The sequence below is a fragment of the Scylla paramamosain genome, chromosome 17 (genome assembly GCF_035594125.1).
Source record: "Scylla paramamosain isolate STU-SP2022 chromosome 17, ASM3559412v1, whole genome shotgun sequence".
Lineage (NCBI taxonomy): Eukaryota > Metazoa > Arthropoda > Malacostraca > Decapoda > Portunidae > Scylla > Scylla paramamosain.
Window position 1 is genome coordinate 15,392,501 of NC_087167.1, and position 25,000 is coordinate 15,417,500.

General features: G+C 36.5%; 1 protein-coding gene across 1 annotated transcript in view; it reads right to left on the reverse strand.

Annotated features, from left to right (window-relative positions):
- The window catches only part of LOC135108615 (cell adhesion molecule 2-like), a 166,575-nt gene that overhangs the window by 7,811 nt on the left and 133,764 nt on the right, over window positions 1-25,000 (reverse strand). Inside the window, exons 4-7 of the mRNA XM_064019771.1 lie at window positions 13,906-14,100; window positions 12,526-12,681; window positions 10,526-10,677; window positions 9,554-9,698 (exon numbers count right to left, since the gene is read on the reverse strand). Of these exons, the coding sequence (XP_063875841.1) occupies window positions 9,554-9,698; window positions 10,526-10,677; window positions 12,526-12,681; window positions 13,906-14,100 (648 nt within the window). The remainder of the gene's footprint in view (window positions 1-9,553; window positions 9,699-10,525; window positions 10,678-12,525; window positions 12,682-13,905; window positions 14,101-25,000) is intronic.

The window sequence follows — 25,000 nt, forward strand, 5'->3', positions numbered from 1 at the left end:
GGGCGTACAGGGTCATCCTTGGTCCTGCCTACACCACCTATGATGAAGCCCTGACCACCCTGAGTCTGTCCAGATTATCCGCCAGGCACCGAGAGGCTCTTGGGAAGTTTGGAAAAGGACTACTATAACATCCACGCCTCAGACACATGCTGCCGCCTGACGCGCCTCGCCCTGTCCGTGCCACAAGACACCACAACCAGATAACGCCCCTAAAGGGGCCGCGCACGGACCGGTACAGACTCAGCGCGAGTCCCATCATGGTGCGAGCCATCAATAAATAGTATTTCGTTTCTAGATTAGACTTAGCTTTAGGATTAATGTTAAGTATTTCCCCACCCCCTCTGTACATTTTCAGTTTGTAAACTGCCTCGATAGTAAACCATTTATTACTATTATCATTATTATTATTATTATTATTATTATTACTATTATTATTATTATTATTATTATTATTATTATTATTATTATTACTATTATTATCATTATTATTATTAAACACACACACACACACACACACACACACACGTTTTTGAAGCAGGATGAATTAACAATGGAAAAGACTTGCTATTTTTGCGTATCGCAGTCTGGTCACTGTAAATTAAGGTTAAGTAATTAAAATCAGTGGAGAGTTATGGTTGTGTTACATCGTGTTCGATACTTCTACGTGGTGCTTGAAACTCTTAAGAATCGCTACGCATTTCGACCATCACGAAGTTTGCCATATAGAGAGAAACTTCTTTTGTTATGGAAATGAGTTCGTGAGAGGCTGCCGGCTAATGCTTTGTAAAAGTTCGTCCTTACCGGAAAGTTTGAAATACACTTTATTCTTTTTTCATAAAGGAAGTTCATAACATCATGATTTTTATATTTTACACAGGATTACCAAATGCATTGAGATCAACATTCATAGATCAGAAATAAAATATTTGCAGAAAATAATAAAAATAATAGCTAAGAAAAAAAAAAAACGTAATACACTGCAATATTCTGTTCTTTAACTTCATATAAAATTTTCCTGTGAACACTGCTGTCCTTGTTTACAAGATGCCTTTCCTTCTTGATAAAAGAGAGGAAATGTTATATTTTCTTCCTGTTAATGTGACTGACAATGTTCTCATATTCCTTCCCATTAGGCCAAAATCGGGAGTAAATCTAACCTGACAATAAAACGTATTGTTATAACAACTAAGAGCTGGCACAATGCTGACTGATTAATTGACTGCTCGATTGACTGATTGATTACTTTGATTTCTCTGCTATGTTGGCAAATCGTACCGTAATATATCATCGTGTATTTTTCTTTGGTGGATTCACTGTGCACTGTAATGTACAAGTAATTCCAGCAGAAGCTTGGAGCTCTCGCTGTTGAAAGGGAAACAGTCAAAGTTCAAGGTGAGTAGCGTCTTGTTGACGTCTTGGAATGCTGTTTGCAGAAGCATTACACAGACCAAGGGGTTAAGGAGCAGGGGAGGCAGAACGCTCCCTTGCCGTCCCCAAATGAATGAAACTCATGGCATCAGGTCGTCACTCAAGCCGTCTCCTCATCAGGGAAGCGCGGACTCAATCTCCCTGAGTGCACAGACTTGCCAGCACCGTTCACTCTATCGACTCAGGAATAACAGCATTAGAGGCTTTTGTCAAGAGTGAGGGGACTACGAATATGTTTTTTATTCTCTTCTTTCTTACGGCGAACATCAACAAGACCTGAAAAGCATATGACTTCATGACTTCAGTAAAATAAGAATATGTATGCACTTTAGTAGTTTCCACTTCTTTCTTTATAATCAAAAGTGCATGAAATATGAACACAAAACTCCTTGTGCTTTATTATAATGACAAAGTGATCGCAAGTACGTTATTTTCTTCACTTACAACACGATAAATATTTTTTGCGTATATAAATTTATTAATTCTTTAAGATTTCCCGAATAATGTTACCTGACGTGTCTTAAAGGTTATTTTACGAAAAGAAATACGTAGAAGTATATGAAGCTCATGGCTTCAACACAATGACTGGGAGCAACGCTATGGCTCATAAAGTTACACCCCCAATTTGCATTACATTACGCATATTGGTGTACTGATAAAGGTGTGCAATGTACTTTTTACAGACTCGTAAATGTCGTACCGTAACACTGGCAAAAAAGTAGCATTCATCTTTGTATTCCTAAGAACCGGTAGAATATTTATGTGTGGCAGTGACTGACCAGCTTTGAAAGGCAGTGCACAGTGATAGGAGACGTCCAGTGGGCACTGCGTCACTAATGATAGAGCCTAAGCTTTTTCTTTCTTGGCATCTACACATTTTATATTAAGCATGAACGAGTAAAAGAAAACAAACAAACCAATTTTTCATCTATTATATTCTCGAACAGTAATTCATCCTTGTGGAACAGCCATCGGTACTGAACATTATTTGAATTTTTTCCTTAATTTCACACAATGTGTGCACTTCGTGTGCAAGTAACTCTAAACTCATTTTGATATTATTATGGATGATCATGAAAAAAAAAAACCAGTGATGATGCAGCAATCGTTCATGCAATCTGCCAAGCACCAAATGCCCAACTAAAAAATGTAAACATAAAACTAGTTCTGAAAATGACAAGATAATGTCCTGACTGAACCAAGTGCCAAAAGACATAAAATCATAAGGATCACACTTTCAATGTTGCCTGTTAGCTGCCGTGCTCAAGACGACACTTTGAATTGTATGGGTTTTGTAAAGCTTACTGCTCTTCTCCCTAAAACCATATATTCAAAAAAGTATCGTATCGTAAAGCATATTTAAAAATGAAAAATGTCATGAAACCTTAATTGGTGGAAACAGTGTAGGTGTCAATATGTGAGGCCATTAATTTAATTACCATTGAGTTACAATCGACATTCATAGTGATTTATATTCTTTTAACGATCGAACAACTGTTATCAATAATCTGTGTAAAAATAAACAATTACAGTACATATATGCTACCAAGATAAGTTGAATGATTGGTATGTTAATATATCATTTATGTTTAAGGTTCATAAAACATATTGCTAAAAAATATTCCTTCTCTCAGAATGCAACGGTACACACATATATATTTTTAAACAGATCTGCTTTTCTTTAAATTCATAATATATTTTGCTTTCGCTTCTCCCTATCGGTCTGTGTGACAAACGAAGGTGTGGGAAGAAGGAACTGCACGCTTTGTCCTTGTTAACGTCTGCAAAAACTTACGTTATGATCCCAACATTTCTTGATATTTTCTCTTGCTTGCACCTGCTATAATACACTGGTTATAAAATACAGCGATACACACACACACACACACACACACACACACACACACACACACACACACACACACACACACACACACACACACACACACACACACACACACACACACTTACACGAACCATTAGGGCTGGAAAGGTATATACAAGTGTGGGGGCGTGAGAGGTCGCTGGAGGCTTATTGCCGACCCACCGACTCTTCTCATGTACTCTGGAACTATTTCTCGCCGTGTCTAAGAGGACATCGTGCGATGAACTCTTGTCTCAACAGACAAAATAAATCTTAGTAATATGTGATTGAATAATTTAATCACAGGTAAGGAACCACGTTGTCCACATTTTTCATGAGACAGACAGACAGAGAGAGAGAGAGAGAGAGAGAGAGAGAGAGAGAGAGAGAGAATATGAAAGAAGGCACATATTCTGAGCCTTTATAAACTCAATAAAAGTAATCACTTCTCTCAATAAGTAATGGGCCTAACCAGCCTTGGTGGTGATATGACTTCGTATTGATTGTCATTTTTGTGACACAGAGACGTAACTTGACATAATTTTATGACCTTTGATCATAATACAGAATGACGAACCTCTGGATAAGCCTGTTCACTGCACAGTGCAGGCGCTATTTCTGGGCACAACGATCTTCTTTGCAGGATAAGGCTTTATACACAGTCGTTATCAAAATATTATTATTGTTGATAGTATTGGTAATGCATCACATTAATGCAATATGTTCAATTTATCGTTTTTCTGCCAGATAGCAGTTGGAGCATCATCCTCTGGTGTGTGGGACCTGGGAAAAGTGAGGTCAACTCCACCAAAGGAACCAACACCAGAAACGTAGTTATTTTCCCAATACTTTTCTCGAGGTAATATTGGACCTGCCTTTGAACTGTCTCCTCTAGGACCTGACGCCTTTAGTGAGCTTTTTTTGCCAGGTTTTGTTGCCCTTGGCCAGAACCCTTCGTATATATATATATATATATATATATATATATATATATATATATATATATATATATATATATATATATATATATATATATATATATATATATATATATATATATACGAAGGGCTCTGGCCGAGGGCAACAAAATCTAGCGAAAAAAAGCTCACTTTTATATATATATATATGTATATATATATATATATATATATATATATATATATATATATATATATATATATATATATATATATATATATATGTATGTATATATATATATATATATATATATATATATATATATATATATATATATATATATATATATATATATATATATATATATATGTATATATATATATATATATATATATATATATATATATATATATATATATATATATATATATATATATATATATATATATATATATATATATATATATATATATATATATATATATATATATATATATATATATATATATATATATATATATATATATATATATATATATATATATATATATATATATATATATATATATATATATATATTTTTTTTTTTTTTTTTTTTTTTTTTTACACATTTTACTAACAATTCACTTTTTTTTATTTCCTTATGCAAATACGGATGAAAAAAAAAAAAAAACTATGACTTTGTCAGGGATCAAAAACAAGTGCTACATGAGAATATCTATTTCGTATATCCGAATGAGCGTGGATGAGAGAGCTTTGTTGCGACGGAAGATCACAACTCCTCACCTGACTCAATTATAATTGTTACTGAAATTCTTCCAGATCACACATAGTATTCCTTCTTTTTATATGACTATTAGAAAAGTTAATTTTTTTATGGAATCTCTTAATAATATTAAAAAAAACGGTTGGAGAAAAATCTCCAGTGTTCGAAAAAGATGCTTTACTATCAAACAGACATGATATTCCATTCAGTTTTTCTCAATTAGGACTCTAATGGTCTCATCTCCTACAGTGTACTATGGAATAAAAGTTATATTAAGCGTCACACGTTTGCACATGATATATTTTACCACAGTTGCAAGTAAGCACTACATGCCTTACTAGCCTTTCAGCGAACATGCCACCGGCGACAGAGAAGAAAAAAATAGCTGCAGTTCATCACGCTCACACACTCCTTCACGCTTTGACACCAGTCACTTCACAGCAATAACTTGCATCTGTTGCCTTTAGCCTTGACGTCATTCACAGTCAATGACCCGCGTGACTGTGAAACGTTAAATTATCTCCATTGTATTCTGCCTCGAAACTTAAGAGCTTGAAAATTTTAACGCAATAACATTTCTCTTTCCCTTGTGCACCTAACTTATGGAAGAGCATGACAATCTGAGGCAAAATACATGACTCTCTCTCTCTCTCTCTCTCTCTCTCTCTCTCTCTCTCTCTCTCTCTCTCTCTCTCTCTCTCTCTCTCTCTCTCTCTCTCTCTCTCTCTCTCTCTCTCTCTCTCTCTCAACATTTCAGTAAAGTTACAGACATCAGTTGAGTTGCACGCGGTGATGCCTGCAGTCTAAACTTATCACTTATTTTTAACATTTGAGCCTGTGATTAAAACTGTGTCAACATTAATATCTCTGAGAACTGTTTCACATTTTTATGTCAACACACTCGACTCCAAGGCTACAGTGTTACGGAACAATGCAGCAGTTTTACGTTCATGAGCAAAATAATTCATTTTCTACATTGTGGAATCAACGGAATGCTAAGTTATTAATATGGAAAAAGCTAGTTAATGTATTTTTCTGGCTTTTTCGTGATTTGTGAGCTTAAGAGTATATTTTATAAATCACATCATGCGAATAAAATGCAGCAGCCCAGTCCACCCATTTATCTGCCCTCTCAGGAGACTGTTGACGCCACCTGCCAAAATCATTCATCATCATTCCATCCACATCCTTCATACTTTATCATCTCTAGTCTATGACCTTGGTAATGATTAAAGCGGAGGAGGATATACCTCTTCCAGCTAAAGGTGCACCATTTCTAATACAGAACTAAACGAGTATACCCTCATGTGGTGTTCGACAGTCGCCTGAAGCCTGACATAGGAAAGTACTATTTCCATCACTGATACTACAACCGTTACCACTATTACCACCATTACTACTACTATTACTACTACTACTACTACTTCTACTATTACCACCACCACCACCACCACCACTACTACTACTACTACTACTACTACTAATACTACTACTACTACTACTGCTGCTGCTGGTACTACATGTGGTGCTGCTGCTGCTGCTAGTAGTACTACTACTACTACTACTACTACTACTACTACTACTACTACTACTACTTCTACTACTACTATACTATTAGTACTACTTCTACTTCTTTAAACAGAAACAACAACAACAACTACTACTACTACTACTACTACTACTACTACTACTACTACTACTACGACTACTACTACAACTACTACTACAACTACTACTACCACCACCACCATCAAAACTTATGTCCCTAAACTACTAAACTTTTAATATCATTCAATTATCCCTCTATTGTTACACTCCTATCAACAACATTTATTCTTTTATGGCCCAAGGTAAACAGGGAGTGGAAGAATGTACATACCACAATAAAAACCCTATGAGGCCAGACAGACAACTAACATGCATCGTTAAAACTATCCCACCACGATAAAAGTGCCCGCCCACACCTTTTGCACCTGTCCTGTAGTACCTACCCAGTACTTACTGCCCGTTTTCTTTGATCAAGCTCACCATGCAGATGAAAAATTTTACAACACAACATGGGTCAGGCCTCATCAGGGCTGGCGATCCAATGGTAAGAGTCAGGAGGTGTTCAAGGACAGGAGAGGCGAGAGGGGCATTATGAGACGCAGCGCCGTGGTCTCGTCTCCCTTATTAGCATTTATATACCTCATCAGCGTCGCGATGACAAGAGCTGACGAGGCGGCCACCTTTGAAAGAGACGCGCCTCAAAGTGAAACCGATGTGGCGGTGACGGTGTTCGGTTTTGCAGGTTATCGTGTTATCGTGTTAGGTACGCCTCTAGGTCTATTTCCTATGGGTAAGTAAGTGTGGGTTTCTTATGCCTATACATACACTTCAGGCATGCACTAACATAAGTACGCTCTCTCTCTCTCTCTCTCTCTCTCTCTCTCTCTCTCTCTCTCTCTCTCTCTCTCTCTCTCTCTCTCTCTCTCTCTCTCTCACCAACACAAGCTCACAAGCAAAAACTACTAAAATACATGTTTGAACTTGCAAGCAAACACACACACACACACACACACACACACACACACACACACACACATTATTCACCTACCGGTCGTCGAAAACACTGAAAGCCGTGTATTACAGGCAACCGTCAACTGGATATGTGCGTGTGTGTGTGTGTGTGTGTGTGTGTGTGTGTGTGTGTGTGTGTGTGTGTGTGTGTGTGTGTGTGTGTGTGTGTGTGTGTGTGTGTGTTCAGAGTCACCGGATAGTGCCATCAGCATGAAAATGTCACTATTTAGGTCCTTTTAGTGGACAATTACCGTTGTTCCAACTGAAACTGGTATTGCTGTTTGTTATCACTCCGCTCGGTTCATTCTGCACATTCTGACTGAGCAACTTAACAACTCAAGAGAACCAGTGATTATAGACGAGTAACTCCCAGGTAAATCTGGTCCCATCATCAATCCCTGGACAAATTCTCAATGAAACTTATCCGCTTGAAATAACTGTCAGTTTTGATACATGGGAACCCGAGTCTCCCTCCAATATGAACACGGAGTTGTGGTTCCTGCGAGTGAGGCGGGCAAGCTGACATACGCATCCGCTATACATCATGCATTTTTGTCCGCGGGTTGGCTCAGTTTATGTGACAGTGGAGGCAGGTAGCACGGTGAGCAGTTCAGGTTTGGGTGATGGAGGGGTGCGAGCACGTGGGCAAGCATCGATTCGGATCTTTCTGGGTGTTTGTGCACTAAACTCATGCCTATGTACAGTAAAAGCACGCATACAGGTAAGCAAACATCCATATTCCGGGTGAATAATACACATCCAAACAAGAGAGGTGATGGAGACTTTTCGTGTGTGTGTGTGTGTGTGTGTGTGTGTGTGTGTGTATGTGTGTGTGTGTGTGTGTGTATATTTTTTGTATACATATCGTTAACATTTATATATTCAGTCTGACATGCTGGCACACACAGTTCTATCTTACTCGTAATATGTAGGAAAGAGAAGGGGAAAATACCAATAAGTGAACCATATTCTTTTACCAACACTTCCTCCCGTCTCTCATTCTCCATCCTTCCCTCCCCTCCTCTATCATCAACGGATTACGTATTTATCATATCCCTTCCCTTCTCAGCATAAAATTATACCATTTACCGAGACAATACATTACAGATAATGCGTCAAGAACACTAATGCCAGTAATCCACGTCGAAACTATAGATCTGACCAATGTTTTTCTCTTTTTTTCGTGTCAAAAGCAAGGGAATTTCATGATGATTCACCTGTGCATGATGACAGGGATAGGAAAGAGCAACACATCTTTATATTACTCGTGATCAGTTTTTACTGCCTGAGTGTTGTATGATACGAATCTGCCTCCATTCCTCACCCGCTAGACGGCAATCATACTTGTATGTTCGGTGGGACTTAGTGTGCAGAAATGCCACTGGTAATGCGATGATTCTAATATTATATTCTCTGACTTAAGAAGAAGAAGAAGAAGAAGAAGAAGAAGAAGAAGAAGGAGAAGGAGAAGGAGAAGGAGAAGGAGAAGGAGAAGGAGAAGAAGAAGAAGAAGAAGAAGAAGAAGAAGAAGAAGGAGAAGGAGAAGGAGAAGGAGAAGAAGAAGAAGAAGAAGAAGAAGAAGAAGAAGAATTACTACTCGCCATGAAAAAAAAGGTATATGACAATGAATAATTAAATAAATCTTAAGGAAAATACAATTCAGGCCACACGTGATTGATGATGAAGATTGTTCCAATATTCTAAGCATTAAATTTTCAGCTTCTCCGTCTCTCTAATTATATGTAGTCAGATAAGAACACACACACACACACACACACACACACACACACACACACACACACACACACACACACACACACAAGAGATGAATAATAAACAAAGGAATGACAGTTAGCGAGGTAACACAAAGGAAGGCTTGAAGTGCTATCTTGCGTAAGCGTTAATAAGTACTCCCCTACTCCCTACTTCGCCTTTCTTAAGTACTCCCCTGCTGTTCCTCCCTCCTTGTCCTGCCCTCCCTCTCTCACTACCTTGGTCTACTATTCCTCAGTACTCACAGTAAACGGTGAGTGTGGTAGTGTCTGTGATCGGTGCGACGGAGAGCACAGGGTTGGCGGCCGTGCACGTGAGGGTAGCACCGTCATGTTGTCTGTTCACTAACACTCTCATCGTCGCTGTTGTTATGTTTCCTCCATCTTCAATCTGGGGGAGGAAAAGAGAAACAGGTGACATAGGGTCAGTATCATGAGTGTACTGTTTTATGAGGATGAAGAGGCTGTAAGAGTGTTATAGGTCAGTGTGTGGAAAGGTGAGAGGTCCTAGTGTGGGAGTGCGAGAAGGTAAAAGGCTGTAAGAGTCGTGATAAGGTGATAAGGGACGTTTGTGAGATGGGAGGCTGGGGAAGATGTGTTGGGGTGGTGTTAGAAGGTGAAAGAAAAGATCTTGGGTCACGATAAGGTGGAGTTTGTGGGAGTGTGAAACTGTATGGGTCGTGGAGGGGAATGATGGGCTTGTCTGGTTGGTTTGTGCGGGTGCGGGTGAATCTTTGTGGTTGGTCTGGTGTGATGTGAAGACTGCATGGGTTGTGGCATGGGAATGATGGGTCTGTCTGGTTTGTGGGGGTGTGGGGATGTATGACTGCGGTAAGGGAATGATGGCTGAGGGGAATGTTTGGTTGATGTGTTTCTCTTTTTGTTTGTGAGGAGCGAAAACTGTTCATTCATCATTCCGGAAGCCGCTAGGATCAAGGATCTGCGTTTACTTTTATTTATTTATTTTTTTGGTGATTCGTTGAAAGGAAGGCGTTTTCTGTTGAGTAAAATTTATGTCTGTCTCTCTCTCTCTCTCTCTCTCTCTCTCTCTCACACACACACACACACACACACACTCACTTTCGACATAGAGTTCACAGAAAACATTCAATAGAGATGGAGGGGCTGGGGAAGTTATTTTGTTTTGCAGCAAGACGGCGAGGTGAATTGCTTTGTGGTATGATGGCGGTGTAACACAGAACCTCCCAGGGTACTCACAGCGTAAGTGACATCCGGGAGCAGAGTGTCGCCGCGCAACCACTGCAGGCGTGCCGGGGGGTGTGAGCCGTAAGTGCGACACACCAGCCTGAGCAGCGTGCCTTCTGTCACGGCAGACTGGGAGCCCAAGATTTTCACATTTTGCGGCGGCACTGAGACACAGATGTAATGACGGTTGGTAACAGATTCCCCGTAGGTTAGTCATTACATTATGCAGTTAAATAATATATTATTCAGACGTAATAAAAGTAGGAGACAGGCTGCTCACTGGTTACTTATTACTGTATAACATATGTAGTAAGATTACATATTGTGTAGATATATAAGTAATGGCTGCTCACTAGTTAGTTATTTCATTATGTGGTTAAATAATATTGTGTAGACACAGATACAGTATAGTGATGGTGAGTAAGAGGCTGTCCACTGGTTAGTTATTACATTGCAACATATATGTTAAAATATGTGATGACACATGTAATGACATACTGTACGTTACGTTACAGGCTCCTCAGTGGTTAGTTATTACATTATAACATACGTAGTTAAATTATTTATTGTATGTCTCTCTCACTTGTTAATACATTATTCCGTTTGTAATAATAATGATAACAATACTATGATAAAAATAACTATAATAATCGGCTTATCAAGATATTATAGCGTCTAGTTGAAGACATGTAATTTTAAAATCGTAGGAGGTGCGTAAGTGGTATATCAAATGATAAATTAATAAATACTAAAAATAATGCTTCCACAAATACAGATGTAAAAAATAACAAGAATAATAATAATAATAACAATAATAGATTATGATAATAATAATAATAATAATAATAATAATAATAATAATAATAATAATAATAATAATAATAATAATAATAACAATAATGACAATAGTAATAATAATAATAATAATAATAATAATAATAATAATAATAATAATAATAATAATAATAATAATAATAATAATAAAACAACGCTGAAATGATAAGTGAAAATAACGCAACCAACTATTGCGCGCACGCGTGTGTGTGAGTGTGTGTGTGTGTGTGTGTGTGCGCGCAAGAGAGAGAGAGAGAGAGAGAGAGAGAGAGAGAGAGAGAGAGAGAGAGAGAGAGAGAGAGAGAGAGAGAGAGAGAGAGAGAGAGAGAGAGAGCCCCTCTAATCTGTGTTTTAACACTGGAGCTGTCATGCTAGAAATGAAAAAAAAAAAATTATATATATATATATATATATATATATATATATATATATATATATATATATATATATATATATATATATATATATATATATATATATATATATATATATATATATATATGGAGAGCGAGGGAAATTAAATGAGAAATAAACAGTAATTACTTGACAAGTAACAAAATTTAGCATATGTGTAATCCCAGCATGGAATAAACTACGTATTAACGCAAATGACAAATAAAATTAAAACATGGTACTTTGTATTCTCAAAAAAAAAAAAAAAACATTTAGTCTGAAAGGTAGAATAAAAATAAAATGCAAATGAAAATAATCAAAGACAACTCAGAGAAAACATACTGAAGACAGGGAATATGACAAAAAATATTAAAATAACATCAAAATGATAATAATAATGATAATAATAATAATAATAATAATAATAATAATAATAATAATAATAATAATAATAATAATAAAAGTTACAATCTATATCAAATTAGGGAAAATATTGTAGCAGCGTTAGGTTATACATACAGTGTTTCGGTAATTCAAGTGATGCGTTGCAACATGTATGTATAGCTTATGATATAACATATAAATATTACATGCACGCCCTGTTTCCAATAAATGTAAATATTCACTGCTATAATGAGCAATTTATATCATAAGGCAAAACAATACTAGAAATACTACCTAAATTATTATCATCCTTGTTAATTATTTCAGGACTTTACGTAACGACTATCTCCTGGTAAAAAAAAAAAAAAAAATGTAGCATCACTGAATTTCACGCCACTTACAAGTGATGTTGAAGGAGACGGAGGTGGTACGGCCCTGGAGGATTGGTGGCCCCTCGAGGCGGGCGTGTCTGGGCGTGTAGGCGTGGCAGGTGTAGGAGGCGTCCAGAAGCTCCCGCGTAGCTAGTATGGAAATGGTCGCCTCCGCCGTGAAAGTTCCTGAAAAAAAAAAAAAAAAAAAAAAAAAAAAAAAAAAAAAATATATATATATATATATATATATATATATATATATATATATATATATATATATATATATATATATATATATATATATATATATATATATATATATATGATAAAATAATACCTATGCATGGTCAGGGACATCTGTGTACTACCTCAGCTCATACAGGATTGAGGTTATTTTTCAGTCCATATTTTTGTTGTAGACAGTTGGAAAGAATATAATGTAAATGGAAGTAAATGAGAGAAAGAGAAGGCTGAAAAAGAGATGGATTGACAGCGTGAAGGAGGATATAAGACAGAAAGGGACAGAAGAAGCAGAAACATGCAATAGAGCCACATAGAGAAGGTTCATCCCCAAACATCGATCCTCTCTAGGAAAAACACAAGCTGAGATCGTTGTTCTTGATTTTTTTAATACTTATAAAAATTGTCTTCTATCTAACTGATAACTGGAACGAAATACGAGTCACGTTTCCTTTCTGCGAAGATATAAAAATAAAAAAAATTCTTGTATATTACATTTCTCCTTCCAGGAATTAACATTTCAGATGCAACAAAACTTAAAAAATTATATACACTTTATATATATATATATATATATATATATATATATATATATATATATATATATATATATATATATATATATATATATATATATATATATATATATACTCGTATTTCTAATATGAATATTAAATATTAATACTTGAAATGTCTGAAAATAAAATGCTTCTTGCGTCATGTAAAATTCTGAAGGAAATGAATAATTCAAAGTCACGTTTGAAATTAACATTTATGAGGCGTGATGCTCGGCATGCAGAACGTTTATATCACGCACGAAACAAAGCACTTTCACAATATGCAACAACTGGTATGGAAAAAAAAAAAAACTAACCACACACAGAAGGAATACAAAAAGGAATGCATAGACACACATACACATGCATATGCATATACGTATATAAACAAGAGAAATCCAGACTAAAAATCAATTGAAAACACAGACACGCACAACTATAGCCTTAAATCACATCCACCCATCCAGGTACTCACACACACACACACACACACACAAACCCATCCACTCCCACAAACCACACACACACACACACACACACACACACACACACACACACACAAACCTACCCACCCCCACAAACCACACACACACACACACACACACACACGTACCGCTGACGGGATCGAGGGTGGAGTTGACGCTGACGAGAGGAAGGCTCCGGCTCCCTTCCAGCCAGGTGAGCACTGGGGAAGGGCGTCCCCCTGAGCTGCGGCAAGTAAGGTGGGTTCTCTCCCCATCCCCGAGCGGACCCACAGCACCGACCACAGACCGTCCTTGCCACAACACCTGCGGCGGCCCCGGGGGAACTGTCGGGGAGAGGTGGTGTGTGAGAGCCAGATTGGTTAAATTAATGACAGTATTAATGAAGAAAGGGATGGTTATTATCAGTTTTGTCACTACTATTGGTGCTGTTACTGCTGTTACTTTTATTAGTACTACTGCTACTACTACTATTACTACCACCACCACCACCACCACCACCACCACCACTAGTATGATATAATACATTCAAATAAAAAAAAAAGAAAAATACGAAGATTAACACACCAACACACCCTCCCATCCACCTACCCACCCCCCACAATATTAGTATTATATCATCATGTCAATCTTGTTTGCGTATGTTCAGCTTTCGGTTTACCAATACCAAACAAACCGGCTATTATCATTATCATAATTATTTGTACACACAGACACACACGTATAATGGAACAATATCTGAACACTATCTTGTGATGAAGAGGCACCATCATCTAACTGTTCGTTATTTCACCTCCCTACGATCTGCACCACCTCAGGAGATGCGTATCATGCCACCTGTGGAACTAGAGTGGTCAGCCCGATTGGAACTTTTTTGCTCACCTTTTATGGAGGTCTTGGCAATTAAGGGGCTTTTTTTCATAGTTTGTCATGGCCTTTTGTGAATCTTCCTTAAAAAAAAAAAAAAAAGCGGGAGGCCTAAACCTGTTTCCCTTTAGTATTTTCGAGCCGCTTCATATTTCCATAGGTCTACAATGTCAGAGATAAGTCGCCTCTCTATAGTCCGCATCGCTCTGACTTACCATACAAGCTATTATTTTCTTAATATCTTCCTGATTGCTTTACATCTGTGTGATCACAGCGACTCCGTATTTTAGACCATCTCTCCATATTTTGCAGGTCTTGGTCATTCGTCTTCTTTCAAACCATAGTCTCTTAAATTCTTCATCTTTTTATTTATTTATTCTTATATTATCTTACATAATTCATTTAATTATTTTTTCCTCTTACTCTCAAACTTTTCCATTCTCTCTTCCAGACTCATCACATCATCATTACCACCATCCTCATCATCTGTTTCTGCGCTTTATTATTCCAATTCTGTTTGCGAGTGTTTACCCATACCTGTCATATGTCTTAAAAATGCAGTTCAGACCCAAGTTGCACTGATATATAAAGTGAAAACAAAACCATCTTAAACATTTCTAGTTTTGCCTTTGCAAACAGACCTCTCTCTCTCTCTGAAAATTCTTTTCAAAGCTCTCTTTCTTCCATCCTCTACTTCACTTCTCGGTTTATAAATACGCACGTCCAAATATTGAAACTTTACCAATTGTTGAAGTATTTCACCTGTCATAACTATTTCATATTTTTCTTAAAACTGTCATTCTCACAACGCTTCATCATTTTGTCCTTTACCCCACATTTGTTTAATCTCTCTCTCTCTCTCTCTCTCTCTCTCTCTCTCTCTCTCTCTCTCTCTCTCTCTCTCTCTCTCTCTCTCTCTCTCTCTATACCATTACACTATCCCTGAACGGTTTGCTGCCCCAATAAACTAGTACTTGCCACAAAGCTGCAACATCTGCTAGCAATGCCTGACCTATTTCACCTAATCTATTCCCACGCGTGTTTGCTGCTCCAGCCTCGCCTCTCTGCTTCCCTGCTTGAGTCTTCGTTTATGACAAAATTTCAAAACAAAGCATTTTTCTTAAACAGACTTTTTATCTTTTTTGGCCGGTAACAATGTTAATGATCAAGAGATGCGTGTGGTTATGGCTGTAATGGTGATGGTAATGGTGGTGAGGATGGTGATGTTGATGGTGTTAGCGGTAGTGGTGATAGAGGTAATGGCAGTGGAGGAAATTATTATATTATTTCTGGTGCGTGTAGTGTTGGAAAAAAATGGTATGGAAGGAGATAGTGATGGTGATGTGATGATGGTGATGATGATGATGATGATGACAGCTACCACGGTGGAGACAACACCACCACCTCAAGCTATAACCGAAGGGAAGACGATAATATAATAATGACGGCAGCCGTAGTGATAGTGGGATGATGATGAGGGAATAGCGGCAGCGATGATGGTGCTGGTAGTGGTGGTGGTGGTGGTGGTAGTAGTGGTGGTGGTGGTGCCGGCGGCGTCGGGGGCGTCATGTTAATTCCTCCCTGAGGCGCATCTCATTAGCGTCGATGAGGTAAACATTTGGAACATGATTTGTGACCCAGGTAATTAAGTTCGCTGCCTCTGGGTTGGGGGGGGGGAGGTGGAGACATAAAGAGGGCTCCGCGGGGCCCACCTTTATTTACGTGGGCGAAGGGACGACCCGAGGCAAAGGAAGGGGGAGGGGAAGGGGGAAGGAGGGACATAGTCAGAGGGAGGGAGGCAGGTGGGTAGTGGTACGCAGGAATATTAATCTATTGCACAAATTCAACGCTGAACATTAACACAGGACAGAACTCAATAACTGCGTTTTTTTTTTGCTTTCGAATATAAATGAAGATATCAATAAGACAAAACACGAACAATTAAATTCTAAATTAACCACTGCTGTCAATCTTTTCTTGTAATAACGACAGTTACTGCTGCTACCGCTATTGCTATTACTACTACTACTACTACTACTACTACTACTACTACTACTACTACTACTACTACTACTACTACTTCTCCTACTACCACTACTACTACTACTACTACTACTACTACTACTACTACTACTACTACTGCTACTACTGTTCTACTGTTGCTGCTACTGCTATTACTATAAATACGACTACTACTACTACGACTATTACTACTACTACAACTACTACTGACAGCGATAACAATATATAACATAACAAAAAAACATTCAACAACAACCACAACGACAACAAACAGCGTATCATTCTGAATATTTAATAATTTATATCGCCTTCACAGTAACAATGTAGTTATATACAAATGGTGACGATCTCTGGTCTTTACACATATTTATGTAACTGCAAGTTTTAATACAAGACAATGTTGTTTTCTATTAAAAAAAATGAAAAGTATACCATTCGGTAACTTTTTATTATTTTTTTTCAGTTAACAGAGCCTCCATAAATCACAATTAATCTGAAACGTAGCAAACACACACACACACACACACACACACACACACACACACACACACACACACACACACACACACACACACACACACACACACACACACACAGACAGACCATCTACTGAATTTTTTCCTAATTCAGGCAAAAATGGAAAGGAAAATGATACGAAAGAAAGGTGTATCGCGGAGGTGGTTTTCATTTAGCTTAAAAAATTTTTTGTCCCAGTGAAGGCTTCCCCAAAACTCTACCGGTGATCTCAACCGAGCGCGATGTGTGGCATTACGTAACGTGATCAGAATCTTGCGGGGAAGAAAAAAAAAATAATAATAATAATACGAAATTGTGAGTTATGTAAATGTTCTCGTCGGATAAGAAATTTGTAAATGAAAATAAACCCGAGGGATTTCAAGTATTTATTTATTTATTTATTTATTTTTTGTCACGAAAATATATAATAAGGCGGTATTTAAATGAAACATAATATTTTCATCTAGTATACGAACATATGCATTTTAGGAAAACAAAAATTATAATTGACATTTATTCTGTCTGTATATATATATATATATATATATATATATATATATATATATATATATATATATATATATATATATATATATATATATATATATATATATATATATCAGTGTTTCTGTTTCTCCTTCCATCTCTGTCTGTCAGTCTGTTTGTTCCGTCTCTGTCTGTCTGGTTGTTTGTCACTTCTTTATAATTATGCATGATTTTAGCTTTGACATTCCTCTGATACTCATTCCCTACAACTTTTCAAATATTCGTGCTCTCTATCGCAAAACTACATTTACATATTAATTCTTGCAATTAAAATAAACTAAAGAACACCGTGACAGGGAGTGATTCTCTCCCTGTAGGCAGTTTCATCACACTGTGCCATTAGGTTACAACTCCCAGAAGCATAAATTAGCCGCATCACTAGGAATAATACAGAGGCAAGTCACTACTTTCATTTCCCCCTCAATCAACACGAATGCGGCGTGTGACGAGCGGCGACGGAACATTTCAATGAACCAGAACTTTGGGATCAGAACGTCATGAAATGATAATGAAAGTGAGGTTGATTTCATTTTTCTGATTAACTCGTCATGTGCCAGAGACAACAGAAGCCAGAGAATGTATAGGCGTGTAAATATGTGATCATACGGTTAGTCAGGATTAGAACTGCAGTAAATGTCAATGAAAAGGTTGATTTCACAGTTTTCATTTTTCTGTTTAACTCTTCCATGTGGCAGCGAAAGTAGATGGTAGACCATAAATGTAATTATTTTATCATAAAGTTAGTCTTGGGTAGAAGGGCATCAAATGTCAATAGAAATGAGGATGATTCCAAGTTCTTTCTCTCTCTCTCTCTCTCTTTCTCTCTCTCTCTCTCTCTCTCTCTCTCTCTCTCTCTCTCTCTCTCTCTCTCTCTCTCTCTCTCTCTCTCTCTCTCTCTCTCTCTCTAAACTTGTCCATGTGCCAGCAACAGAGAGAAGCCACAGCACATCAAGACTTAAATATAATTGAATATTAGTTAATCTTAAAAACTAGACAAACAAACTCCCCTGTGTCTCCTACTTTTTTTTTTTTTCATTAAGGACGGGATTTTTATCCTTTTTTTTTTTAATAAACTCCTGCATTTTTTTGTGCCCCTGGCTGCTCTTCCTGACATATGAAAAATAAGAAGTGAGAGGAAAGTTTTAGACTTCACACTGCTTTCTTCTTTATCGGTACTTTATAACTTTTAGTATGTTGGCTTCGTGCTTGCAAAAATAGGTGTAAGTGTGTGTGTGTGTGTGTGTGTACAGTTCCCCCTTATGGTATCTCTCAGTAATGGCCACTATAATAAAGGCTAGGAAATATTGATGAATGTACCCACTGCATTTCGAGGATGACACAGGTTAAGCTTTCCAATAAACATTAGTAACCAAATTATGAGCAATTACTCAGTCACAATTTTTATATATTGTTAACTGTGTAAATTCAAACTGAGTACCATAGGCCAGTAAAAAATATGATGAACTTCACTCCAGTAGAGGATAACGATTTGTAACGGGAAAATTGTAACGTGCACTTGTGAATATTCAACGTCAATACAATGCGTAATAAAAATGTCCTAACTCAGATTTCAACGTGTATTCTTTCAAATCTGTAAGGTCTGTGGATGTAAACTGAACACACACACACACACACACACACACAAACACATACACAGAAAAAGGGTCATTTAACTCAGTTTCTTTATACTGTGTACCAAAAACAAGATCAACACACACACACACACACACACACACACACACACACACACACACACACACACATACACACACATAGTTCTCTTTACAAATATCTCTCTAATTAAGATTTCCCCTTCAAACAATGCAATCAGTTGATATTATTCAGTAATTATCTTGCCTCACAGGATTATATATTAATTGCTACCTAACACCAACTCATGTATAAAAAATATGCCATCGTCACTCAGCAATACAGCTCACGTTCCAGTATACAAGATTTCTTTTTTTTATTTTTTTATTATGTATGAGGGGCACCGGCCTACGCCAACAAAAACCTCATAAAAGAAAAGGCCCACTGAAGGTGCCAACCCCTATAGAGTGCGGTAAAAAATCAAGAATTTGAAAAAAAAAAAATGTCTTTGAAACAACTCACGTCAAAGGTGGTAGGAAATACAGATACAACAGTGTACATGTAGCAAAAACTTTATCAGAAAGCGATATCGGCTTGATGAAGTGAAATGTAAGCTGAGAGTGATTTGTAAATTTAGTTTCCACACATTTTTCTTATCCACCAGTATTTATCATTGATTGGCAAGTATAGGGAAAACAAGAGATCCACTGCATTGAACTGAAAGGTAGTCTCTTATGGGCGACTCTCTATGAGTGACATAAATATCTCAATAAATACAGGTACCCTGAAATCATAGCATCCTACTGGAAAGATGCTATGTACAAACAGCATCGATAAGATATAGGGTAACGATGCAAAATTATACCTATGTCTCGAAATTTCCTTTATTTTTGGCCCCAATACTCTTAATATAACAAAACACATAGCACATTTAATTACTTTCGTTTTACTACACCATTTTTTATACAAAGAATGGCAGACAAATAATTAAAAAAAATAATTGTAAAGAACTATATTACCTTCACTAGTTTCAGTCTTAACCTGTTTGAGCTGGCTGACCTTTTTGACGATAAGATTTGTTTTTTCCTCATGCTTTTCGGATAAAAATGAAGGACGGGTGCAGATTGAAGCTCAGGCATGCATGTAAAGAAAGTTTTCCAAATGGTGCTGCATGGAAATAGATAGACAGACAGACCAATGTATACAAAAGGATAAATAGAAAGACAAAAAGGAAAGAAAGAAAATAAATAGATAGATAGATAGATAGATAGATATAGATAGATAGATAAATGGACAGATAGATAAATGGATAGATAGATGGGTAGATAGATAGATGGATAGATGGATGGATAGAATGATGGACACACAGGGATAAAGAGAAAAACAATGAAAAAAAGATACATACTCGTACATAGAGAGAGAGAGAGAGAGAGAGAGAGAGAGAGAGAGAGAGAGAGAGAGAGAGAGAGAGAGAGAGAGAGAGAGAGAGAGAGAGAAACAATAATGGAAGTGGTATACAAAAGAAAAAAAAAACGATGCAATTCAAGAGATGACACAAAGCCCCCTCCAGTGAAGAAGAAAACAACAACCCAGAGAAATCTTGAAGATAGCAAATAAAAGGATACAAAACAATGAACGTGTCTCAGTCTTGCGAGAGAAACTTCTACAAAACAAACTTGTACTGGAGTATGAGTAGGAAACTTGGTGCGCGGGTGACGTGGGAGATGAGAGGGAGAGGTCAGACGGTTTGCAAGTCCTTAGAGGGAGAGAGAGAGAGAGAGAGAGAGAGAGAGAGAGAGAGAGAGAGAGAGAGAGAGAGAGAGAGAGAGAGAGAGAGAGAGAGAGAGAGAGAGAGAGAGAGAGAGAGAGAGAGAGAGAGAGAGAGATTTTGACGTTTTTCTTTCGGTTCTTTCCAATTCTTTTTTTTTTTTGATGAAGATTTGTCTGTCTGGGGAAAAAAATAACAAAGTATCTTTGAAGTATTCAATTTAGTGAATCTTGTTGCTTTAAAAATGATCTCAGTAACAACAGAACGTACAGAGCAAAAAGAAACCTCGTCCTGATTACTTCCACGTGTTTGAAAGGATTGCATGTTAATTCTACAATTTATAATATAATAGTTCAGGTAATATTCATCCTCGTCAGGCTAGCACGTATATATTCACAGTCAAGATTGTTGAAAGTCGATAAAGAAAAATAGTAAGTCTTTATTGTATGACGCAGACTCACACATACATACATACATACATACATACGAGTGTATATATATATATATATATATATATATATATATATATATATATATATATATATATATATATATATATATATATATATATATATATAAATATATATATATATATATATATATATATATATATATATATATATATATATATATATATATATATATATATATATATATATATATATATATATATATATATATATATATATATATATATATATATATATATGAAACTTTATACTTTAGAGTGAGCCTTTGAATATCTGTATTAATATGTCTGAACAGTTAATAAACTCAAATATAGCCGTTATACATAATTCATCATTGTCATAAATTCAACATATTATAAATTAATATGATTTGACTCATTACCAGCCTTCGACGTAATTCTAAAAAAAAGATACATATTCAGAATAAATTTTGAACGAAACAAGTTGAATTAGTAGAATGAAACATCAAACTTTTTCTCTTGCTCTGTTGCTCCTAATAAACAAACTGTGTAAACATATAAACAAGGATATAAACACGCACGTACAAGCGGCGGAAAAAAAAAAAACACAGCTGTACTGACGCTATATTCCTGTCAAAAATGTTGCCATTCCCATAAGTACTCCCACTACAATCGTCACTAAAAATGATTGATACTGTTACTTTTTTACCAGAGAAGATGAATTGGTGTGTGCACCCTTCCAACTAAACGGTAGAAAAAGATATCATTAATCGTATTAATGTATAAGAAAAATTAAATTTGCAGACTTAAAACTCTTGCGCTGCCCATCACCTGTTTTCCTTTTTCCTTTCTTTTTAATAAGTGATCGAGCAGAGGTAATCAGGAGCGAGGTCATGATGCCAATAGAGTTAAAAAATTTCCTTGACTATGATGAGAAAGATGAAAAATATATAGTAATGTATAGTACTGTCTTCACCACATTTTTTCCCTGGCTAAGATGTAAATGAGGCAGGAGATATAATGTTGTAAAGTACTTTCTCTACCTAACTGTTTTCCTTGGATGAACTGTGCATGATGTGAGAGATACAGGGAGACACCTTTTCCCGCTTTTTCTTTGATAGGGAATTCGAGGGTTTGTGGTAATGTTGTATACTGCTCCATCTAACTATTTCCTTGGATGAGACATTCAAGCTACAGGAGATACAATGTTCAACTGTAACTGTTTTTATAAATCCAGGATATGGTAAATTCAAAATACTTTCCGATATTATCACTGATCCATTCAATGTCACTCTATGACGATTTAAAAAAAGTATCTTTTATGTAATATTTGTGTACCTGCCCACACACCACACACACACACACACACACGCACACACACACACACACACACACACACACACACGAGTGAATTTATAATGGTAGACTCTTTGCAGATATTACGTAACTATTGAGTTCTAATAATGGGGAGAGAGAGAGAGAGAGAGAGGAGAGAGAGAGAGGAGAGAGAGAGAGAGAGAGAGAGAGAGAGAGAGAGAGAGGAGAGAGAGAGAGAGAGAGAGAGAGAATGTAGTTATCCTCGTTCATATCGTTCCCTTGGGTCCAACAAAACCTCATGAAAGGAAGGAGAACCAGAGACTTGGATGACGAGGAAGTAGAGAGGAAGGAAAGGAATGAAAAGCGGGGAAATGGAGGCTTGGATGAGAAAGAAGTAGAGAGAGACGAAGAGAAAGGAGATTATGAAAATGGATGAAAAGCAACCGATGATTTAGGGTGAAAACAGGAAAATAATTAATCAAACTCAATCTTCCTCGTCCATATCCTCCCCTTTACGTACAATACGAGCACGTGCTACTTACACCACATTAACAGAACGTATTGCTGCTTCGTTATGCAAAGTATTGTGTACCACCCCTGGCCAGGAAGTGGGTTACATATTATAAGTGCTACTTGGGACGCCGTGACGAGGACAGGTGGAAGTGGAAGAAAAGTGGTTGGTGGAAGATATACGAGTGTGTGTTCCAGTGTTGCTCCTTAGACATTTACTAGAGAGCAATATGTTAACGTGGTTTTAGTTACAGGACCTAATTTTGTTTTGGTAGTAAGAAGGTTCTAATTACTAATAGTTTACCTACTACTACTACTACTACTATTACTACTACTACTACTACTACTACTATGACTACCGCTCCTCAAATATTCAGAGAGCATTATATTAACAAGGCTTCAGTTACAGGAACTACATACTTCTGTTACTTACTGGGAGCGTTACAATTACTACTACTACTACTACTACTACTACTACTACTACTACTACTACTACCTACCACTGCCACTACTACTACTAGTACTACTACTACTACTACTACTACAACTACTAATACTACTACTACCACCACCACCACCACCATCACCACTATTACTACTTTTCTGTTATTATTGCTTCTAGTTTCTATTACACACGAGAGATAATGTATTACTTGCACTCCAAACAAGACGATCAGCATGAACAACTTACAGTATTTCTTCTACGTCGGTTGTGGAGAGACTCATACGAGTAATGTGCAGGGGAAGGAGCGAGAGTAGTAATTAGAGGCAGAAAGGCAGAGGGAAATGAAGAAACCTTAACAAAGAAGTTACGTGAAGGGAAGGGAAAGAAGAAAGTGAGAGGAGAGATGATAGGGCTATAAGACTAAGCTCCAGAAAAGAGGAAACGGGCATTTTCCTTCCCCGAGCTGACCTAATGTTAAAATGATGGTGAAAAAAGGTGTGTGTGTGTGTGTGTGTGTGTGTGTGTGTGTGTGTGTGTGTGTGTGTGTGTGTGTGCGCGCGCGCGCCCGCGCATTTGCCTGAGTCCCCAGAGAGAGAGAGAGAGAGAGAGAGAGAGAGAGAGAGAGAGAGAGAGAGAGAGAGAGAGGCTCCGATTTGGTTGTTGTGAATCGCGGAAAAAGCATATTCGCAGCTTACACAAGTCACTCGAGGCTGTCCTCACTGTTTTACATTACTCGTGATGGCGCTGCATTACCTCCGGGAGCTGACGGTAGCAAGCACTTTGGTAAAGTGGTTCAGACATTACTGTGTCGTACTTCCTCATATTCGAGTATATATATATATATATATATATATATATATATATATATATATATATATATATATATATATATATATATATATATATATATATATATATATATATATATATATATATATATATATATATATATATATATATATATATATATATATATATATACATATATATATATATAAATATATATATATATATATATATATATTTATATATAATATATATAGTATATATATATATATATATATATATATATATATATATATTATATATATATATATATAATATAATATATATATATATATATATATATATATATATATTATATATATATATATATATATATATATATATATATATATATATATATATATATAAGTACACTATAATATATTTATA